Consider the following 23,737-nt stretch of genomic DNA (forward strand, 5'->3'; position numbering starts at 1 on the left):
CCGGGCTCCCCCAGAGTTAGTGTACAGAAGAGTCCTTGAGCAAGACTCTCTGAACCCCTAGTTGCTCCCGGTGAGCAGGTTGGTGCCTTGCATGGTTCCTCCATCGGTGTATGAATGTGTGTGTGAATGGGTAAATGTAATGCACAATCTCTGAAAAGCGCCTTGGATGAAAGCGCTATATAAATGCACCATTTACCATTTAATGTGTGCTTCAATGAAGGTTTAGTGTTGTCATAAATACATATTTATTCTGAATATCTTGACCTTTCTCTCCTCTCTGCCTACTGTGCCTAGTGAAAAATATCCTCACAGCGACATGCATTTTCATCAGTTTCATCTCTACCCTATATATTTTCTCTTGTCCCTGCCTATAGACTAGTGGAAAAACAGGTTCAGTGGACTCTGTCGGTGCGTGTGCACATACACGCGCGCGCATGCACGAACATCGGTGCTTAAGCGAGCAGGCCCAACACTGTTTCACGTGCACAAGCTAGCTTCATTTACTTCCTGTTAGCCTGCGCTGTCCCACACTGGTCCATTGTCCAATCAGAGCATCAATAAAGACGTGCAATTCTGTAGGCGTGTGCATATCCTATGATTATGCATGTCTTTGATGAGGTGTTCATTTGAGTGAGTGCTGGTCTGAAAACTAGATTTTGGTTGCAAAGCTCTACATTCATGTTTTAGATATGTAGACCGCAGGCGAGTGTTCAAAAACACATAAACCAAACAAAAACAGTGCAGGTTGTGAGCTTGTGGATCGGCTATTTTCAAATAGCCTATAGGTATACAATAGGGCTAGAGTGGTCAATATAAGTTTTATTAGCCTATAGGTATACAATAGGGCTAGAGTGGTCAATATATGTTTTATAATATTATAATTTATATCTGCAAAAGTTACTATCAAAACCTCCACCGGCTGTCAGTCTGTCTGTCTGTCTGTCTGTCAGTCTGTCAGTCACACGTCACACTTTTGCCCTTCACATACCGGTATCTCTGCCACCGTTTCCCCGATCCATGCCAAACTTTGCACACACACTTTTCTCACATGGCCCTCTTCTAGCGTCACCGAGGCAGAGTCTTGCAAAACACATTTTTGGACACTGCTCCTACAGATTTTGCCCTAGAATCACACAAAGCGGTACACAGTATCTCTAAAGTCATGTCATCAACATGGATCTGTCCCATTTCCCATATTCCCTCCTGATTGGCTACCATTGCCCTCTAAAGTTTGTGTATGCGACCTGACGGTCGCGTATCTCCCGATTAGGGAGTCTTACTGGTAATTTATATCTGCAAAGTAACTCGTAACTAAAGTTTTCAAATAATTGTACTGGAGTAAAATTGCAATATTTGGATCCGAGATATAGTGCAGTAGAAGTAAAATAATTGGAAATTGAAAACAATCAAGTAAAGTACAACAACAGTACCTCAAAAGTTAGTGCACTTAGTTACTTTACACCACCGAAGAGTCCTAACTCTGTTTCACTGAGACTGGAGGGTTCAAGTGGTTAATAATCCTAGATCCCGTGTACGGCCATGTTCCTACTTGGTAGGTGGGATTTACAGAAGTTGAGAAGAAGGGATGAAGCGCTCTACTTCCCTCTGCTGCCAGTCACTCAGCGCCGCCATCAGTCACTGCGCCTCCCTCTGCTTCTCTGATCTGCTGTCTGTCATTGCTGCTCAGACAAATGCATTACACACGCACACACACGCACGCACAGACGCACGCACGCAGGGGCGTCACACCAAACTCTGGGCCCTGGGTACAAGGATTCACTGCGGGCCCCCCATGAATGTTAACTATTGAAAAATAGCAGTTATACAAGCTCACAGCGCGGCACTGAGTGCCACGCTGCAAGCTTGTAGATCTGCTATTTTTGAAAAATCGTGAAAATGTGTGCAAGAAACCATTGTCAGTGGTGCTCAAACTTTCACATGTCAAGGACCCCCAAGATGATTATGTATTTAGCCACGGACCCCCATCTCAAAATATTTAGTTCCAGGGACCCCCCAGAAGCAAAATTTGTGTTACAAATGTTTGCTTAAAAAATAGATATATTCAAAGATTTGCACACAATTTCACAACTTTTCAAAAATAGCAGATCTACAAGCTCGCAGCGTGGCACTCGGTGCCGCGCTGTGAGCTTGTATATCTGCTATTTTTCAATAGCTAATGTTACTAGGGCCCCTCCACCTTGGGCCCTAGTAACTCAGTCCCACTTCCCCCCCCCCCTTGTGGCGCCCCTACACACACACACACACACACACACACACACACACACACACACACACACACACACACACACACACACACACACACACACACACGCATGCACACAAACAGCCTTTCCTCCGCGATAGAAGAGATGTCCAATTACCCAGTTAGTGGTGTGGTCATCTGGTGTCCATCAGAAAGCCTCTTCCAGACAGAGTGTCGTCTGTAGATGGATCCTCTCTGGGTACGTCATCCTGTCAACCTGCTCAGGTGTTCAGAGAGAGAGAGAGAGAGAGAGAGAGAGAGAGGACAAGCTCACAACAATGCATCGCAATGAGACACATCTTGTCGCCGTAACAGACTTTATTTAGGTCTCTGTGAGGCTCACTACATCCGCTCGTTGTTCACTGTATGCTGAACGTTAACTTTCTTTAACTGCTTTCAACCTTGGTATCCCTATTTTGGGGTGTGTGTCATAATGGGCAAACATTTTCGAGGAAAATAAAATGAAAAAACAAAACAAAACAAAAAAAACTAGAAGCAGTGCTCTTCCGAGCACAGGTCTCCACCAGGCCACACAAATCGGCCTGTTATAGCGCCACCATGAGGCTGATTTAAAAAATGTGGGGCAGAGGTTCTGAATTAGCATCCAGGGAGTGTGTGTGCTCAGTTTGGCAGCGATCGGGCCAACGGCGCCGGAGATTAGCTGGTAACAACCAGGCCACACAAATCGGCCTGTTATAGCGCCACCATGAGGCTGATTTGAAAAATGTGGGGCAGAGGTTCTAGATTGGCATCCAGGGAGTGTGTGTGCTCAGTTTGGCAGCGATCGGGCCAACGGTGACTGAGATTAGCTGTTCACAAACTGCGAGGACGCACGGACGCACGGACGGACGGACGGACGGACGGAGGGGAAAACATACTCTCCCTCAGCCTTCGGCTGGTGGAGACAATCAAACCAAGTTTGAAGTGAGCGGTGGTGCGTGTTTGTGTGAGTGTGTGTGCGTGCGTGCGTGCGTGCGTGCGTGCGTGTGTGCATGCGTGCGCGCAAGACACAACAGCGCCACTTGGTCACCAGTGGTATTGCAGCTCAGTGTGTGTGTGTGTGTGTGTGTGTGTGTGTGTGTGTGTGTGTGTGTGACGCAACAGTGCCACTTGGTCACCAGCGGTATTGCAGCTCAAATGAGAACTACAAGCTATGCTGCACATGGTCAGTCTGTCTGCAAGATTGTTCTGCTCCTCATTTTGTCAGAAATGTCATGTGACTAGAACCCTGATTTAGTTCAGTGCCAGTAAGTGGGGAAATGTTGAAGCTCAAAACCTCCTCTATCTGCATTGCCTTGTTGATTGCTAATGATTGGTGTCAGGTGGTGAAACCTTTACCACTCCAAGAGGGTTAGTTGATCAAAAATATTAATGGTAATACTTGTAACAGACCTGTAGAATGTCTTGATCTCAAAAGGAGCATAATTAAGTGCAGTAAAAAGCATTATTTAACAAATAAACAAAACATTTGTCAGTCTAGATAAAAACCTTCTATCTGCATGTATGTAGATAGGAGGTTTTGGCGTTGAACATTTTGAACTTGTGGATAGAAGTCATTTCTGCTTAGATGTGAACTTGTCATTGTAGCGATCTCTTATTAATTACAGATCAGAATCTGACATAAAAAGTGTTATTTAATAAAAAATGTTTAGTTTGTAAGCCTAACTATGTCTAGGTAAAAAGTTGTAGATTTGGAGGATTTGGTGTTGAACACCAGGGCATTCACGAATAGTGATTTTTAGTATTCGAATTATTCGACCTCAAAGTATTCGAATAGTCGAATATTCGACAGGACTGTCCAAACTGTCAAATATTAACTCATTCAGAGCCCCAGACATTAACGGATTATAATGTCCAAAGTGCCTCCTTCAGGTCCCATTCACTTGCGTTGTCTTATTTTGAAGGCCAGAAGTCCACCACGCAATCACTTCCGGTCTGACGTCATCGGATCGTGCGCCGGAACCGATCCGTGTCCACGTGGAGTTGTGTAATGGCCGACCGGGTGCTTTTATAACTGTGTAACATAAGCGAGCATCTGCCTCCATCCTAGCTTCTAAAGTGTAGTTTTGAGATAATGGACATTAAAGATGAGATCCCCCGTCCACCTCAATGTTATGGATGGGACTATTATGTGCTCGTGGAGCCGTGATGATGCGAAATCAGCGACGGATTTCGTCTCCGGACCGCCGGCGATTCTTCTCGGTAATGTACTCGCCGTTACAGTAATCTATTACTTTTCCCGAGATATCCCGTGAATGGCACTACAGATACTCGAGTACATTTCGCGAGACATCTCGCGAATGGCACTAGATGAGTTAAGTAAGCAAGAGGCAAACATTGTGTTGTGACTGTGAGCATGTAGATCTGCTGTTTTCGCAATATTTATCTGCGGAACCGAGTCACATTAAATGTAATACCTACAATTCCAAGTGCTTGTCAGGGTGGGGGTCCCCAGTTCAAATATGTTTTTTTTTGGGGTCACAGCCTAAAAAGGTTTGAGAACCCCTGGTATAGAGCATTAACAAATTCATCCACCAGGGGCATTGACAACTCATTCTTATGACTTCCTATCTAGCCAAGCTTTATATACTACACTATATATTTTTTAAAGAGAAAACAATAAAAAATATAAATAAGCGAATATTCGACTTCGGTGAACAACGTCGAATAGTGACTTTGATATTCGAATATTCAAATATTCGAATATTTGGTGAATTTCCCCCAAAAATGATTTATTCAGATAGGAGGCTTTGCGTTTTGGCCATCGATATATCAGCGCATCGCAACACGTCGTGAACTTGTAGATCGACAATTTTTCTATTTGTTGTGTGACGAAGTACATACAGTAGAACTGAATCACCGATCATTAGAAAGAAAGTAGATTTTGTGACAGCCCGTAGAGACGGGGACTGGAGAAGGTAGAGAGAGAGGAAGAGATGGAAAGAGACCAGATGAGTGTGAAGAAGAGGAAGATTGCGGCAGTCGTTTTGCGGACATACACGGCCATTCTTTGAATATTTAATGCAGACGGATAGATGTTCACTCCAGTGGAACAAACTGGATTGGAATCCGGTCGCTCATCTGGAAAAGGCTGGAATTTAAAGTCATAGATGTCCAATGTCCCTAAGATCCTCATTTACTTTTCATCAAAACTTGACCCTCTGCCCACCTGGGTCCTGCCCTCTGCTAATACACATTACACACACACATGCAACCCTGCACAAACGTACACATGGACACAAATGCACGGCTGCAAGTACAGTACACTTGCATGGACATGCATGTTAATTGTGTGATTTTGGACTTTGATTAAATGCTTTTCCTAATTTCTTAACCTTTGGTTACATGCTTTTCCTTATTTCTTAACACCTAACCTTAACACTGACTGCCATATTCCTAAACTTAACCTTAAACTTGAACTTGACCCTTGATTCTAACCCAGAAATTGTTTAAAATATAAAATAAATATATCACATATATTTTATGTGATAACTTTCTACAACATTCTACCTTTATCAAGGTTCAAGGTTGTGCTTTATTGTTACATTTGTGTACAGGACAGGAACATACTGTATGTGTAAAATGTATGTAAACGCACGCGCACGCACGCACGCACGCACGCACGCACGCACGCACGCACGCACGCACACACACACACACACACACACACACACACACACACACACACACACACACACACACACACACACACACACACACACACACACACACACACACACACACACACACACACACACACACACACACACACACACACACACACACCAACTTCCCTCAGCTTTCCTGATAGCATAAAAACAGACGGATGACCCCTAAATGTCTTACTGTACACAGGAGTTGGAGCACAAAGGACAGTGCGGTTCTGCTTCTTCCTGCACTGAAATCTTACCGGGGCTCTAAATCTATATGCTGCCGTCCTCAGAGGACCCCTGGTGGTGTTGTTTACCCTGGTCAAGAACAGAGAGAGATATGCACTCTCTGTTAAGCATGTCCTGGCTGCACTCACCCACAGGGGCGTCAATTGGGTATGGCAGGGGTATGCAGCTGCCATACCCTGGGTCCAGGGGGGAGAATACAAGTTACTTTAAAATATAAATCCATGAATGTCTCATTGTCTATCTGTGCTGGTTATGTTGTTAAATAGACATTAAAATAACTACAAATGCAAAATTTTACAAGGTATTATAATTATATTCTCCACACTTTTATTCTCCCCATCTTGACAGAATAGTATATTCCCAGGTTCCGCAGGTCAGCTGCACAGGTGCAATTCATTATTGTTATTTGTGGCACGTTTACTATATTATGTCAAGTTTAGCTGCACTTGAACAAGCTGTTCCAGGCTGCCATATCCAGCCCAAGAAACCATAGACATTTTGGGGGAAAAAAATAGAATTTACTTCTTAAAATAAATGTATCATGCCTGTTGCTAAGGTATGGCAACATGACTGGTGTCTTGCACGCGCGCGAAGGCGCACCAGTCATGTTGCCATACCTTACCTTTTTCTGAACTGACGCCACTGCTCACCCACCTTGACAAGCACTAAGAGTTGAGGCATTACATTTTGTATAACACGGTTCTATTGTAAGCATGTAGATCTGCTAATTTTACAATTTCTGCCTCTAATATTTGACAATTAGGCCAATGTTTAATATGTCAATTTAGAGGTATTAAAAAGTGCTTAAATTGTCACTTTAGGAACATGCAGATACCCTCTATACACTTAAACTTTATGTCGGTTTGTTTACTGTTGAGTGAGAAAACAATGTTGCACATTAAGTTAATCATCTGGGGACCCCCCAAAATAATTTGGGGACCCCCCTGGGGGTCCTGACCCACAGGTTGAGAACCACTGTCATAGGCTACATACAGCACTGTTTCTATTGGGTCACGCATTGAGTACAAATCCCACTTTCTTTTCCTACATTTAAAAATATATATGCATTTTTTAAATAATTGTATACATAAAAAAATTCAATAACAAATCCATTAATATAAAAAACATATTCTCCTGGGCCTGGTAACATTTACATCAAATACCTAAATACTGAATGAAGCAAACTAAAATCTGTTTAGGGTGTTAATAAAAGCCTAATTAGATGATAAAATGACCAAAGGTTTTTTTGAAAGTGAAATATCCTTTTAATTAAGAAGTAGTGAAATGAAGTGGTTTCCTGTGGAAATAAGCTTAGTCTTTTCATGGATCTCCTTTTAGTAGACCTTGTACCAGTGAACTGTACCGTCATGAAACTATACCTTTTCCTATGCAAACTTCTAATAAAGTCTTCAATCAATCAATCAAAGTAGTCGATCTACAAGATCACAATGCGATGCGAATTGACGCGTTGTGTGCTTGTACAGTAGATCGGCTATTTTCAGTTTGGGTCCAGGGCCAGTGTTGGGTATCGTTACATTTTGAAGTAACTCGTTAGTTTACTTTAGTTACTGACTTGAAAAACTAATCTGTTACGTTACTCCGCTACCCAATGACAATTGTAACTTAACGAGCTACCCGTTACCGTTACCGACCATTAAAACCCAATGTGAGAAAGTTTGGTAAACATAAAAAAAGAGTGCAGCCTACTGTTGTGTTGTGGATTGTTGTGGCTGTCAGCTGTGTGCGTGGCTGTCTGCGTGCAGCTTCAACGTGGATAATGTAATGACTTTGTTCTATCCTTTATTCCTTTCACCAAGTAAATCCAAAAATAGTGTGAATCCTTCCACAGCCTTACTCAAGCCCTGCCATGTAAATTAAAGTAAACAAGACACGCAAAAAGTTCTTCTTGACTCGCTAATAGTCAGATGACCGCAAGTAACCCCAAGTTACACCAAATTTCTTTCATAGCCTGCCGTAAACTGTAGAATGACTACGCAACCACCACAGGCTTGCAACACATTTCTGGTTGTTCACATTTTTCTGTGTAAAAATGCGGGCCATGATGCGTGCATGCATGCCTCTTCAGGCTCCTTCTTTACAGTCTATGCTCCTTCTATGACAGAGAGAGAAGAGCTCATTCAGGAAACAGCGCAAATGTGTCAGATGGATTTATTTTTCTTTGTGGCAACAGAAAAAACAGGGAATTATAGGTCTTAAATACCTAATTAACGCCGCTATTTTTTGGGAAATGTAACTGGTAACGATCCTACTAAATTGCAGAAGTAACTCGTTAAGTTACTCCGCTACCACCAAACCTAACGGCGCTACGTAACGTCGTTAGTTATAGCGCCGTTACACCCAACACTGTCCAGGGCAAACGTCTCTCTTTCGGGTCTCGACCTGAAAGTTTCGGGAACCACTGGGCTACGGTATGTTCACCCTGGCAGCCTGAATCAGATTCTTGGCCTTGACAGATTTATTTGGTTTATTTATTTTTGACTGCAAAATAACGCGTGAAAACGTGGAATCGTAGGCGGTTTGAAATGCAATTGAAATCTGATTTCCAAAGCTGTGTCTTAGTACGTCTGTACACAAAGATTCTGATTCCGTGAAGCATTACTCACACCCATGTCGTTACGTCATCACTACGGCAACCAATGCAGTGTGGACAGTCAGGCCTAAAGATCAGATTCGAGTAACAAATCGGATTTGCCCGCTGCAGTCTGAACAGGGCCATAGGTTCTAGTACAAACAGCCCTTCAGTATGTTAGATGGATCTGTTAAAGCCGTGCTAGTCTCCAGTTACCTTGATCTTCTGATCTCCTTTCAAAACCTCTATTGATGTCTTGTCTGCAGTGCCGGCCCATGGTTTTTGGGGGCTCTAAACAGAAAGCCTAGTATTATGGGGTCCTCTGTTTTGGTCAAAAACTACCCCAAGGCCTCAGCCAGCTAGATTGTCTCCAGAATTATTATTAGATTAATAATGTGTAATAATAATAAATAGCACACATTTCTAATCTGTGTCACAATATCAACCACTTTAGCTCTATTCTATACTTTAAAATAAATAGTGAAAAAAAGCCGATCTACATTCTACAGTACTTTTCCACCTTTTTATTATTGAAAAAAATAAATAAAAAAAAAACATTTTGCCCATAACATGCACAAAATAGGATGCCAGGTTGAAATGTGTTTAAAAGGTAGATTATAAAGTATATATAGGGCTTAAGTGGTTTTAACAAATCGAACCCGACAGTATATATTGTGAGTTCTACTATTCAAAGCATTTCAGATTCATATTGTTCTGACTGCGTCTCCAGCTGCCAGAGCCTTTCTCAAAGAAGTTCACATAGCGTGTCATCTTAGAATTTTTGAGATGTCATGAGTTCATGGTGGGTAGTTTAAGCTTTCCCGCATTTCAGTTGCTTCTCTCTCGTTTATGAAACTGATTCATAAAGTGCCAGCTGCTTCACCACTTAGACCTAACTTCAGCGGTGCCTCCGAAACTGCCTCTGCTCTGACGTGACTTGAATGTTGATGCATACATCAACAGCCATAGCTCAATGGGTAGAGAAGCCTTCTGGGAATTAGGTTCTGGGAATCTGAAAGTCCCCGGTTCACCCTCAGGCCTGCTTAGGCCCCTGAGCAAGAGTCCCTGAGCAAGACACTTAAACCCCAACTGGTCCCTGGCTGATATATTTATAGCAACCACTGCCCATAATAGTTAAGATTGGTAGATGTAGAGGACAAATTGACGTACTGTACGTGCAAATGTACAATAACAAAAAGTACCCTAAAGGACTGGAGACAAAATTATTGTACTCTTTTACTGTCAACTTTGGTGACCTGGCTGCTCGTCATTTTAAATGGTGTGTATTGCTTTTATGTTGTCACACAGCATCTGCTTTATTAATCTTGCAATCACAAGCTTTTACATCACGATTTGATGGGCTTGGCTAAGCTAAGGTTGAAGCTTATTGTAGTCACTTGCCAGCTCATAACTTAGCTAAAGTATCTCTTCTGAATGAAGTCTGGAGAGTTACATTTATTACCTCATACTAGAGCTCGATCAATATACTCAGTCTGGCGGAAATATCAGCCTCACACGCAATTAAAATGTAAGATTTATTTTTATTGTATTTTTTGTACAGCTTTTACATTAAACTGGAGTCTGGACAGTATGTGATTATTATGTCATCATAAGCCTACTTTCCAGGGAGGTAAAAAAAAAAAGCTTATTATGATTATAAGTAGAATATGGATGCCAGGCCCTGTCACATCAGGTCCCTCACACTCGATCTGAATTGCAGGTCTGTCATGGCCCTGTCACAGGCCGTGCCATGTTACTGTGTCAGTAATATCAGTATCATGTCAGTATTATGGTCAGTATCATGTCACATGATACTGACCATGATATGGAGGAGACACAATGTCCAGTACCATGGAGACACAATGACCAGTAGTACCATAACATCCCTGTCACAAGCAACACTGTTGTACAACAGAGTACGAATTAGGCTTTAGTAGCTTTTCTGGATAACACCTGTACAAACCCCATTCGACACGTTGAGAAACACTATAATAGTTTATTTGTTTGTTTTTCATCAAAAATGTTACTGTATGTGTGGGTATAATCGAATAGAAACATAAATCAAATCCAATTATTGATATTGATTAGACTAGGCGGCGGCTATTTCGGCCGCGTGGAGAATTTTAGAGGCGATGAGGCAAGCAGGCGCAGTCCCGTGAAATCCCCACGAGCGTGCTCGTTCGTGCATGCGGGCGGCAAGAGATGGATTGTGTTCATCTTTGTGAAATACCGCGTGGCGTTTACTCACTAAGTGAGTGTGTTTGTGTCTCACCGTGGTGTGGCCGTCGCTGATCTTAGCGGGAGCCCCTGCGGCAACCGCTGCTCGTTTGAAGAGCCCCGGCTTATGCACACCTGATCGGCTCAGAGATGACGTGCATAGAGAGGTGCGTAGGCAGGGATCAACGTATAATAAAATAAAATGACCCGCACCCTGTCTGCACTTGCACAATACAGTAGGAACACTTTTATTATTTAAGCCACCTTGAATAATAAAAGTGTTCCTATTGTGCAAGTGCAGACATTTATTATTATAGAGTGCTCATATCATGACATGAAGTTAAAAGTTTCAATTCACACCTGCCTTGTGTCACGTTGTGCCTGTTGCATAGATCAATGTGCTATTCATTTTTATAGTCACTTTTTACGGTTACATACATAAATATCCAGGCCAGTGTACTTTGCTCAGTCTTCCGTCAATCAGAATGCATAAAGTTTGTGAATGAGTTTGTTTTCTCCAATTGTCCCAATAGGATTACAAATCTTAAATTATGTTCTTATTGTCACTTCTGGAAGATTATTCGCTAGCATAGGCAACATATTTTTGCTGAGCTGATGCTTGGCTTGTGCATCTTTGTCCTGCAGGGCTTGATTATTTAGTCTGAACTGTGAACATTTTAGTTGTAAGCTTTTTTTTGTTGTTGTTCACCTGCATTCTCACCGGTCTGCGCTATACTCCTAGGTTTTCCTCATTAGTCATGTTCTCAGAACAATAATAACATTTGTTTAGAGATACTAAATATAGTGTACTGTCATTTATCATTGATTGCATTGATGACCACAGACTATTCATTTGTTCATCAGCCAACATGTTACAGACGTCCGTTCGGTCCTGTTTAAATATGGCCAGTTTGGCCATGCCCCTGTATAGGTATATTCTTATGAGTTTCTGTCTCCTGCTGTCCCCAATTACAATCATTCCAACTGTGCCTACAGTTTTTGTTGCGCACCGGGACACAATGGACTCACAGCCATGCATACGTTTAACATAAATTTATTTTCCTCGGGTGGAAATCCTGAAAATACAAGCTGATCTGCACATAATGTGGCTGAGCTGTACACAATTGCAAGATCCTATGTGCTTATACTGTATACCTATTCCGACATGTAATGTTGCTCACCTGAAAATCTCACAACACAAGCACAATATGACAAGCATTCAGCTTAACTCATATAGTGCCAATCCCGAGAAGACTCGTGAAAAATACTCGAGTATCACATGGTGCCAATCCCGAGTATACTCGTGAAAAGTAATATATTACTGTAACGGCGGATACATTACCGAGAACAATGGCCGGAGGTCCGGAGACGAAATCCGTCGCTGATTTCGCATCATCACGGCTCCACGAGCACAAAATAGTCCCATCCATAACATTGAGGTGGACGGGGGATCTCATCTTTAATGTCCATTATCTCAAAACTACACTTTAGAAGCTAGGATGGAGGCAGATGCTCGCTTATGTTACACATGTATAAAAGCTCCCGGTCCGCCATTACACAACTCCACGTGGACAACGATCGGTTCCGGCGCAGGACGCGATGACGTCAGACCGGAAGTGTTTGCGCTGTGGACTTCTGGCCTTCAAAATAAGATAACGGGGGTGATGCCAACCTGAGACTGGCATCGTGGACTTTATAATCTGTTAATTTCATGGGCACTAAATGAGTTAATTCGTCTTGCTTAAAGACAGTAGAGTCACCAAAAGTGCCTGTGATCACCATTTGTAAATATCTATTAACCTATCAATACATTACGGCTTATAATGTCAATGAATGTCATAAAATTGGTTAATGGAAGAATATAGTGTGATTTTAGGCAGTCAAATAGCATGACACACATCTCAGTGTAAATTTAACACATTTGTATGACACTAGAGGTTCGCGGCCCTTCGGGCCGCTCACATCTAGAGTCCACGCCCGCTTCTTTACTAAAAAAACCTTAAAAAAAAAAAAAAAAAAAATTGAAAAAAAAAAGTTAAAAAATAAATAAATAAATAAAAAAAAAAAAAAAAAGTTAAAATAAAAAATAAAATAAAATGTTATTTTTAAAAAATAAAATAAAATAAAAATTTTGGGGGGGGGGACTATTGTGGCGGAACTATTGTGGCGGAACTATTGTGGCGGAACTATTGTGGCGCAGCGCACGTTTCCGGTCGGACATATTTGACCGCCGGACGCACTTCCGGTTAGGAACTCCGTGTGCCACGTGATCAGTCCTAGCCAACCTCCCTCTGTTGTAATTCGATACACTGCTCCGCTCAGCTCCACTTCTCTCTCTCGCTTGCCCGCCCCCCCCCCTCTCTCTCTCTCTCTCTCTCTCTCTCTGTGTACACGCGCGCAGAGGGGTCTGAGGGACATGCACAGAGGGGTCTGAGGTGGACATGTCGTGCCGTTACTGCACTGTGCCTATGCCTATGTGGGCGGCTATGTGGGCGCGGCTCTTAAAGGAATGTAATAATAGATTTAAAAATGGAGCTGGAATACATCCAAATATGATCAATATTCTTTATAGGTGAGTGGTTGAACATAGGTACCATAGTGACTGCACGTAGAATTTTTGCCAAATTAGATATCACATGATAATCAGAGTCTTGTGACCATGAGCATCAAACAGCGTTATTGCGTCCATATGTCGCATTTGGTATGAAAACCTGCAGGTCATGTCTGTCCGTCACACATCATGTCATGCCTCATGTCATGCTCCATATATGGCAAAGATCCCTGATCAATATTACGCACATATCTGGGAATGCCCTATGAACATATTGTGTCAGTCTCGTGATAACCAGTGTGGATGTCGCGAGTCACACTTGCAAATGAATTCCGTCCTTGTCCCTTTTATGCCCATACCTGTATATGGAGATCCCTGATGTCATCGATATTAAGCCCATATCTGGGAATGCCCATATGGACATGTTGTGTCAGTCTCTGTTGTTTCAGCGCTTCTTGCCCTTAGGGCAGTCAAACATTATGGTGATATTCCATAATTGTAATTTGCTTCCAAATTTAGCGGGAGGGGCCTGTTCTAAAATGCCATATATCATGAATATATATATGCAATGTCCAATCAACACAAAATTAGAATCACACGTTGAGGGGCCTCCACCAAAAGCACTTCTGACTATAATAGGGAGTGCCACAAACATGAAAAGTTGAACCGCATGTATATGCCTAAGGTTCAGCCATAAGTTGAACCGTATGAATCCCATGGATTCGTAGGTTCACGGTTAAATTGTCTACTTATAAAATGCATATTAAGTCCCATGCACGGACAGACCCGCTTGCATCGGCGAAAGCAATTATAATGCATACGTGTGACAGTGTGCAGTGGGTGATGAGGGAGTGACCCAAAGGTTAACGATCGTGTGTGTGTGTGTGTGTGTGTGTGTGTGTGTGTGTGTGTGTGTGTGTGTGTGTGTGTGTGTGTGTGTGTGTGTGTGTGTGTGTGCGCGCGCGTGCGTGTGTGTTTTTCTATTCTTCCTGTAGATGTAAGTGTAACCTCCATGCGTCACAGTGCCTGCCCCAGGAAGGGAACCTCCAGTGCCAGTGTGAACACAACACGACAGGTCAGGACTGCCAACGCTGCAAGAAGGGCTTCAAGGCCAAGTCTTGGAAGGCCGGTTCCTACCTGCCCACACCCAATGGAGCACCAAACACCTGTATGTATATGAGCCATACTGTACACTGTATACCACAGGTTTTCAAAGTGGGTGACGGGGCACCCCTGGGTGCCGCAACGGCAGTCCAGGGGTGCCGCAAGATAATTTGATAACACTTGGAATTTATTTGGACACTTGACAAAATATTTAGTATCATTTTAAACTTGAAGTACAAAGTTATTTTCAGTCAGTTCTAACCAAAATGGCTGTTATCTCAACGTTTTCCTCGCAACATAATCACTAAAATATCGTCACTGTCGGGCAGAGACCTCGTATCTCCAAGTTTCAAATGTGTACGTCTTTTGGTAAAGCAAAGCCCTGCTTCATCATACAAGACTGTCGCACAAAATTAGTGAAAACAGCCGATCTACAAGCACATAACGCCTCGCAATGCGAGGCGTTTTATAGATGATAAATACAAAACGAACGGTTTTGGACATACAAGGTTTCCACCAGACAACGACGATATGCTATAAATATAAGGTGCTGGGAGTGGAAAATTATAATGTAGGGGTGCCTCTGATTAAAACATTATTTATGGGGTGCCCAGAGACAAAAAAGTTTGGGAACCCCTGCTGTATACAATGGAACACCAAACACCTGTATATTCAGTATATGAGCCATACTGTACACCAGTGTTTCTCAACCTGTGGGTCAGGTCTCCAAATAATTTTGGGGGGGTCCCCAGATGATTTTCGGACATTTTTCGCCCGGTGTCGCCGCGGACCACCGGAGCGGGGACGCAAACCACCGCGGGACCCACCGCGACCGATACGTATCCGTAGAGGGGTAGAGCGTAATTTTCTGACCAGGATTTGGGGAGTAAGAGGCAAGAATCCTTCACCATCGTAAACACTGTTGCTAAGGGAGGCTACTTCCTGAAGAGACGGCAAGACACGCTGTGATTGGCTGGTAGCATATCATGTGTGTATGATCCGCGATGTGATTGGCCAACGTATACACAACGTATACAGATGATGCAGATGACGTCATTTTGCCGCGAAATCCGGACCCCGGCCAGGATCATAGAAAACATATTTACAGAAGGCTTTAGGGGCTGAAATTAACGGAGTGGGTGTTCTAAAACTTAAAGTTATACCATGTAACTTTTTTTATAAAACAAATCTTAAAATTGTCCTAATTGTTAAATCGCTAAAGTTTTAGAACCCCCACTCCGTTATTTTCAGCTTCTGAAGCCTTCTCTTTATATGTTTTCTACTTAGCCGTGACAGGGGCGGGATTTCCCGGCAAAATTACGTCATCACACTACCGGCCAATCACAGCGAGGGTTATACACTGCCGGCCAATCACAGCGCATCTTGAAGTGGGGTCGCCATATTTGTAGTCGCCCGTGTGTCTCTTTACTCAAAAGGTATTTTCGCCTACCAGGCAGGGTGAAGTAGTCCGTTTCTCCGGAATGCCTGAACGCACAGGAACCAGGGACCCCTCTAAAGATAGCTCTCGGCGTTGTGGAGGCAGACGCGGGGGTGTGAAGGTACGAAAAACGGGCGAAAGACGCGAACGCGACCGCGGTTTGCTATAGGGCTACTGACCACTAGTTGAGCATCTTACACAGTATAGCTTTAAGCGATTTAATAGTTAGGACAACTTTAAGATTTGTTTTATAAAAAAAGTTACATAGTATAACTTTGTTGAAAAAATGTTTAAGACGTAGTGAAAATTGACAATCTCCAAGCTCTCAACGAGGCGCAAAGTGGCGCGTTGTGAGCTTAGATAGATAGATAGATACCTTTATTATCCCAAGGGGGGAAATCAGTTGCCCAGAGGCAGCACAGCAGTATAATGTAATTTACAAAGTTACAGAGAAGTATGAGAAAGATAATAGAAAAACAAGAACAGACTAGTACAGTAAAGAGCAAGGTACATCAAGAGCTTGTAGATCTGCTGTTTTCACTAGTTTGGGTCCCAGGCAAACGTCTAATTAATCTTTTGGGTCTCAAACTAAAAGATTTGGGAAACACTGATGTACAGTATACACAAAGTAAAACCCTCAGTGTTAATTTAACTCTGAGAAAAAGTCCAACATTTATCTGCTACTTTTGAGTCATGCTTTAGTGGCTGCTAAGTACTGGCTGCATCTAACATTAACCTCCACTGTAATAACATTTCATTACGTTGATATTTAGTAATATGGATGTATTTTTAGGCTGAAGCTCTACATTTCTGAATTAAGATAAATATATATCTATGCTTTATCATAGTATTTGATTTGAGTAAAGGCATGTTTGGATGTTGGACTTATTGGCAATAATGAATGCATCGCTGTAATTAATGAATGCGTTGCATTCTATGGTTCTGAATAACAAATAGGATTAATTATTTTAAACAAAAACAAGGGTAGACACAATGTAAAAATGTGTAACAAGATAAGTAGATTGGGGGGTCCCCAGATGATTAGCTTAATGTGAAAAATTGTTTTCTCACTCAACAGTAAACAAACCAACATAACGTGTAAGTGTATAGAGGGTATCTGCACATTTCTAAAGTGACAATATAAGGACTTTTTAATATATCTAAAATGACAAATGAAACATTGGCCAAATTGTCAAATATTAGATGCAGAAATTGTGAAAATAGTAGATCTACATGCTCACAATAGTTCTTGTGTACTTCTACTATTTTCACAATAGAAAATGTAATGCCTCAACTCTTAGTGATCGTCACGGTGGGGGGGTCCCCAGTTAAAATATGGTTATTTTGGGGGTCGCGGCTTGAAAAGGTTGAGAACCACTCCGATCGATAGATAGATAGATAGATAGATAGATAGATAGATAGATAGATAGATAGCCACTCCGATAGATAGATAGATAGATAGATAGATAGATAGATAGATAGATAGATAGATAGATAGATGGATGGATGATCTGCACTCAACTCAGATCTGAACTGTAACTGTAGAGAGTGCGTGGGGGGAAATCCTCTTGGAGGATGTAGCCAGCTACAGTAGCTACTGTAGCAATGATAAAATAATAATCTAGGGCAGCCGCGCCCTTCATTTCTTCCTTCAAACATACACAGTCACGCATAGACCACACATACCACACACGCACTCGCCCACGCACACACGCATGCACGCACGACAGAGCTTAATGTTTTCTTAGGTCAGCACTTGAACTGTCAGGACTTCATTTATGCTATATTTAGTAACCCAGATCTTAGGGCTAATTTTATGCTTCCACTAGAACATGTCCTACTGTATGACATGTTGCTCAACAAAACAAAATTGTGTATTTTCAACTGTAAATAGTGTCAACGGAACGCGACGTGCATCGCCAAAGTATAAATTAGGCTACAACCACCCTGCCATCAATTCAAAGCAGGGGTCTTCAACGTTTTCAGGCCAGGGACCCTTTAGCGGAGAGAGAGATGAAGCAGGGACCCCCACTACATATTTTATTTTTTATAGAATTGTGTTGCAGATTAAAAATGTTAATAGATTTCCTAGACAGCGTAGACTTGTTTGACATTACTGTCAGACATTTAACCACTTGAATGTCAAAATGTCTGCTCTTCTTTTCCCTCTACAAACCTCTTTGCCAAAAATAGCCGATCTACAAGCTTACAACGCCTCGCGCTGTAAGCTTGTAGATCTGCTATTTTTGGCTAATGTTTGACTGAGAATAGGGATGCTTGGGTTCAAATGGTTAATGTAAAATCTTATCACACAAAGATTTGGCGGCCCCCCTGTAGTAACTCTGAGGACCCCCTATGGGTCCCGGACCCCTTGTTGAAGACCCCTGTTTTAAAGGATCATGCCTGCAGCTGCTTTTGCAATTTAAATGCATGACAAAAAAAAAAGAAAAAAAAAAAAAAAAGATCTGTGGCTCACTGGCTCAATGGAAGCACAAACATTACAAATTCCGTCATGCATGGCACGCTACGCTAATTGCTTAAGCTAGTGTGTGAAAACACTGTACATGCTCAACTAAGTCGGCTCCGGGGACCCCCAGAGGTACTCGAGAGGGGGTTCCAGGGGATCCCCAGGAGAATGTGTTACAATCGCATTCAAATCATTTTAACCAACTATAACTGTATTTTATACGTCAGCTATTTAAGAATGGCTGATATAGCCTACAAGCTCGCCTTCAAGCTTTTCATCTTGAATACATTTTGTATAACTTTAACTATACTTCTCCATGCCTCGTTAACAAAGCATGGAGAGCTACAGACTTGGTGATCATTACGATGTACAGTAGCATCCTTTATTTTGGAGAACAGCTTCCGAGCTTTTCTCTGCAGTCTGTGGAACAAGGTGGGGGGAAGTCTGAAGGCAAAATGAGGGAAGCAAAGAGACGTTTTCATCTTAGATTTTCTTCTCCTTCTCTTCCAGGTGCAATCGCTGGTTCCCCCTCCGGTTCCAGTAAGTAAACTAACCACATGCACGCACACACACGCACGCACGCACGCACGCACGCACGCACGCACGCACGCACGCACACACACACTCTACACTACTAGACTTTTAAGGACAGCAAATGTTTTCTTTCTTGCCATTTGAAACCTTAACCACTGTAAACCATGAGATGTACAATCTCACAATGCATTGAGATGCATTGATAACATATACTGTATATTCTTTTAACCATAAAACATCCAATTGTCTTCTTAGGACCAGGGACATTTCTCAAACTGTCCTACACTATGCCCTCACAAGTATAGTACACAACAAGCACCCGCACGCACGCACGCACGCACGCACGCACGCACGCACGCACGCACGCACACATACACACACCACACATTCAACAGTATTTTGTGTACCCTCCACCACTCCATGTGTGATGTTCAAGCAGCTCTCCAGTCAGCCATCTCTCCATTTCCCCTCCTCAACATTGCAGCTTGGATTCTGTCTGCTTTGCTATTAATTATTAATAGACCTATCCATGTCCTTTCATCACAACCACACTAACCTGCTCAGGAGGAGTTCCTCTGCAGTTCCGCCGTTCTCATCTAGCCTAAAGAGAGAGAGAGAGTGAAAGTGAGGGAGTGTGCTTTATGGAGAGATGCATGGAAAGAAGTGGATGAGAAGAACTAGGAGACTTGTGTGTGTTTGGGAGGGGGAGGGGGAGGGGGGGGGCGTTGGAACGGGTGGTGGTGGGTGGAACAGTAAAGTGAGGGAGAGGACTGAGAAGAAAAAAACAAGAGAGAGAGAGAGAGAGAGAGAGAGACAAAAGGGAGATGGTTGAACGTGTTAGAATGTTGTAATGCAAGTGTGATTCCGGTCGAGGAGCTCCGAGAGGCAGGAATAAAAGGGAATTTGATTATGGATTCCCTCTGTGGAGCAGCTCGCAGCCTCAGAGCTGTTAGACAGAAACGATTGGCAAAGTGGCATCTTCAGCCCCTGACAGCGCTGGGCTCTCCTCCACTGGTCCTCCACTGCTGCGCCGAACGGATGCATGGACAAACGGAACACTGTGACTATACTCCACTGCACAAGGCCCGTCCTCTCAAAGAGCCTCTGTTCAATTAACGTCAAGGATCCGAAGTTTGATATGCATCGCGTTAGGCCACGGACCCCCGTTTGACACACTCTTTCACCTCTGGGACCCCCGTTCTTATATAAAAATTGGCTTTAGAAGACCAGAGGGCGGGCGGACCGCGTTGTCACACTCATGTCACTATGTCTCAGTCATAACCATACCAGTAACACTCCCTAAGACGCCATCTGGCCAGTGATGTATATTGGACCAGTTACCCATATATGGAGACCCCTGCGTGATAGTCAACAATGTTATGTCAAAACATGCCCATATATGGGCATTACCAAATATGGGCATTCCCAGATATGTCCTTAATATTGATGACATTGGGACAGGGATCTCCATATATGGGCATAAAACATATGTTAATTAGTAAAGCCAAGCAGGGCCTTGGCAAGTTAGGGCCTTGGTTTGATGCCTGGGGATGTCCATATATATGAACCAACCCATATACTGCAAAAATGTGTACTTACTGACTGACTGACTGACTGACTGACTGACTGACTGACTGACTGACTGACTGACTGACACAGTATGGATATCCAGGGATTGATCTTTGATGAGGTGATGTCATGTGATGTCACGTGACATCACTTCCTGTACTGACTGAAGAACTGACACAGACAGAGACAAGCTTCGTCATTTCTCATGGTATACTGTGACCTTCGGTCGCAATAAGGAGTTTCCAATATATTCCAAACATGGAGTGTGTGGTCGTCATGGCATCAGACACAAACGTCCCAGCTCCTTATATGGGCACAAAAGGAGGCATTCCCATATATGGGCAATTGGGCAAATAGCCTACAGAGAGCTCCATAAATGGGCATATTGGTCAGATTAGCCGTGCGACTAGGTGTGAGGGCCGCATAGCGCCCAAACCTCTAGTACTGTACAATCCTCAGCCTTAATTTAACTCTGAGTGTACAAATGGGCCTGTAGGTGTCCATTTTGTTCAATTTTTACACCCTTATGGTTCTTGCCTGGCTCCAGCCCATAGACCCGCCCACTCTCTGAGCGGACTGGTTCAGCGCAGAGTCTGAAATCAGGCTATTATGGTTCTGTAACTAGTGTAAACACTGTTCTATTTGTTTCCTAAAGATCAATCATTTAGCTGGGAGCCCCCTCCAAACTCCTTACGATCCCCAGAAGTCACATGGACAACCACTGCAGTATATGATAGCAATATTGCGGTCCCACCCTTTTTTACAGTACACTAATAAGACAAAATAAGACATAATAAAGCCATAATTAAGAAATAATGTGTTGGTAATTAGAACTTATAATCTTTTATTAGACAAGAACAAAGACAGAATAAGACAGAATAAAGCCACAATAAGGATGATGTTTTATTACCCCTTGAATGAAACGTAACATATCAGGGTCCCAACAAACTCTAATAAGTCCTATAAGACCAGTCAGGGTCCGAACAAAGTCTACTTATTTAACATTAGGCTTCATTAGAAAATAATGTGCTCTAATTACAAACAAATTAGCACTCATTATCACAGAATTGTACTGTAAAAACTAATCAACGACAAGGTAATTAGAACTTATCATTTGTATTAGACAGAAACAAAGACAGAATAAAGCCATAATAAGGAAGGATTATTAACCCTTGAATGAAACGTAACAAATCAGGGTCATAACAAACTCTTCTTATTTAACATTAGGCTTCATTACAAAATAATGTGCTCTAATTACAAAAAAATTAGCACTCATTATCACAGAACTGTACTGTAAAAACTAATCAACAACAAGGTAATTAGAATTTATTAGACAGAAACAAGACAGAATAAGACCGAATAAGGATGATGTTATTATATGAACAATGGCCGAACTCTCCACCAGGGGGAGCTCCTGAGCACATTTTTTTCCTGCCTGCTGCAGAAGAAGAGAGGAGGAAGCCAGCAGCAGAGCAGATAGCTCCATATGTTTTTCTAAGAGAGTGTTTTGACACATGTTCCAAAGCTTTAAAAGCTGATTCTGAGGCAACTAAATGTGATTAACCTAACAGACATTGAGTAAATGATTTTCTATGTTACTGTATGCTGCCAGATGACCTGAGAGTACCGTTTCCTTTTCTTTTGATGAAGAATCTCTGGTGAGTGTGTCTTTCTTAACAAGGGTGCTAAGCTAACTGTTAGTATGCAGCTTCATGCTAACAGTTAGCTTAGCACCCTTGTTAAGAAAGGCACACAAAAGACAATTACACTCACCAGAGATTATTCATCAAAAGAAAAGGAAACAGTACTCTCAGGTCATCTGGCAGCATACAGTAACATAGAAAATCATTTACTCAATGTCTGTAAGGTTAATCACATTTAGTTGCCTCAGAATCAGCTTTTAAAGCTTTGGAACATGTGTCAAAACACTCTCTTAGAGAAACATATGGAGCTCTCTGCTCTGCTGCTGGCTTCCTCCTCTCTTCTTCTGCAGCAGGCAGGGAACAATGTGCTCAGGAGCTCCCCCTGGTGGAGAGTTCGGCCATTGTTCATATAATAACATCATCCTTATTCTGTCTTATTCTGTCTTGTTTCTGTCTAATACATTCTAATTACCTTGTCGTTGATTAGTTTTTACAGTACAATTCTGTGATAATGAGTGCTAATTTGTTTGTAATTAGAGCACATTATTTTGTAATGAAGCCTAATGTCAAATAAGAAGAGTTTGTTAGGACCTTGATTTATTACGTTTCATTTGAGTGGTAATAACATCATCCTTATTCTGTCTTATTCTGTCTTGTTTCTGTCTAATAAATTCTAATTACCTTGTCGTTGATTAGTTTTTACAGTACAATTCTGTGATAATGAGTGCTAATTTGTTTGTAATTAGAGCACATTATTTTGTAATGAAGCCTAATGTTAAATAAGAAGAGTTTGTTATGACCCTGATTTGTTACGTTTCATTCAAGGGTTAATAACACCATCCTTATTATGGCTTTATTCTGTCTTTGTTTCTGTCTAATAAAAATGATAAGTTCTAATTACCTTGTCGTTGATTAGTTTTTACAGTACAATTCTGTGATAATGAGTGCTAATTTGTTTGTAATTAGAGCACATTATTTTCTAATGAAGCCTAATGTTAAATAAGTAGACTTTGTTAAGACCCTGATTGGTCTTATAGGACTTATTAGAGTTTGTTGGGACCCTGATATGTTACGTTTCATTCAAGGGGTAATAAAACATCATCCTTATTGTGGCTTTATTCTGTCTTATTCTGTCTTTGTTCTTGTCTAATAAAACATTATAAGTTCTAATTACCAACACATTATTTCTTAATTATGGCTTTATTATGTCTTATTTTGTCTTATTAGTGTACTGTAAAAAAGGGTGGGACCCATATTGCTATAGCTGCTCACTTGGTACATGGGTGCGGTGTGCCAACACGGTTAATGTTTTACCGTCATATGATTGATTTTCTGTCCTTTTTTGTGTGTGTTAATACTTGTCAATCTATAGCAACTACTTCCAGTCCAACGACAACTGTCAGCTTCATCTCGGCTGATGTTGATGGTGAAACACAAATTGAAATTGAAAGTGCCTCAGTAC

At 42.0% G+C, this 23,737-nt stretch overlaps 1 protein-coding gene across 1 annotated transcript in view; it reads left to right on the plus strand.

Annotated features, from left to right (window-relative positions):
- ntng2b (netrin g2b) overlaps nt 1-23,737 on the plus strand; it is a gene marked incomplete at both ends in the record, with an annotated part of 95,081 nt that overhangs the window by 47,149 nt on the left and 24,195 nt on the right. Inside the window, 2 exons of the mRNA XM_080743178.1 lie at nt 14,516-14,688; nt 19,040-19,069. Coding sequence (XP_080599304.1) covers nt 14,516-14,688; nt 19,040-19,069 — 203 coding nt within the window. The remainder of the gene's footprint in view (nt 1-14,515; nt 14,689-19,039; nt 19,070-23,737) is intronic.

Source organism: Nannobrachium achirus, assembly GCF_963921795.1.
Source record: "Nannobrachium achirus genome assembly, chromosome: 15".
NCBI classification, from domain to species: Eukaryota; Metazoa; Chordata; class Actinopteri; order Myctophiformes; family Myctophidae; genus Nannobrachium; species Nannobrachium achirus.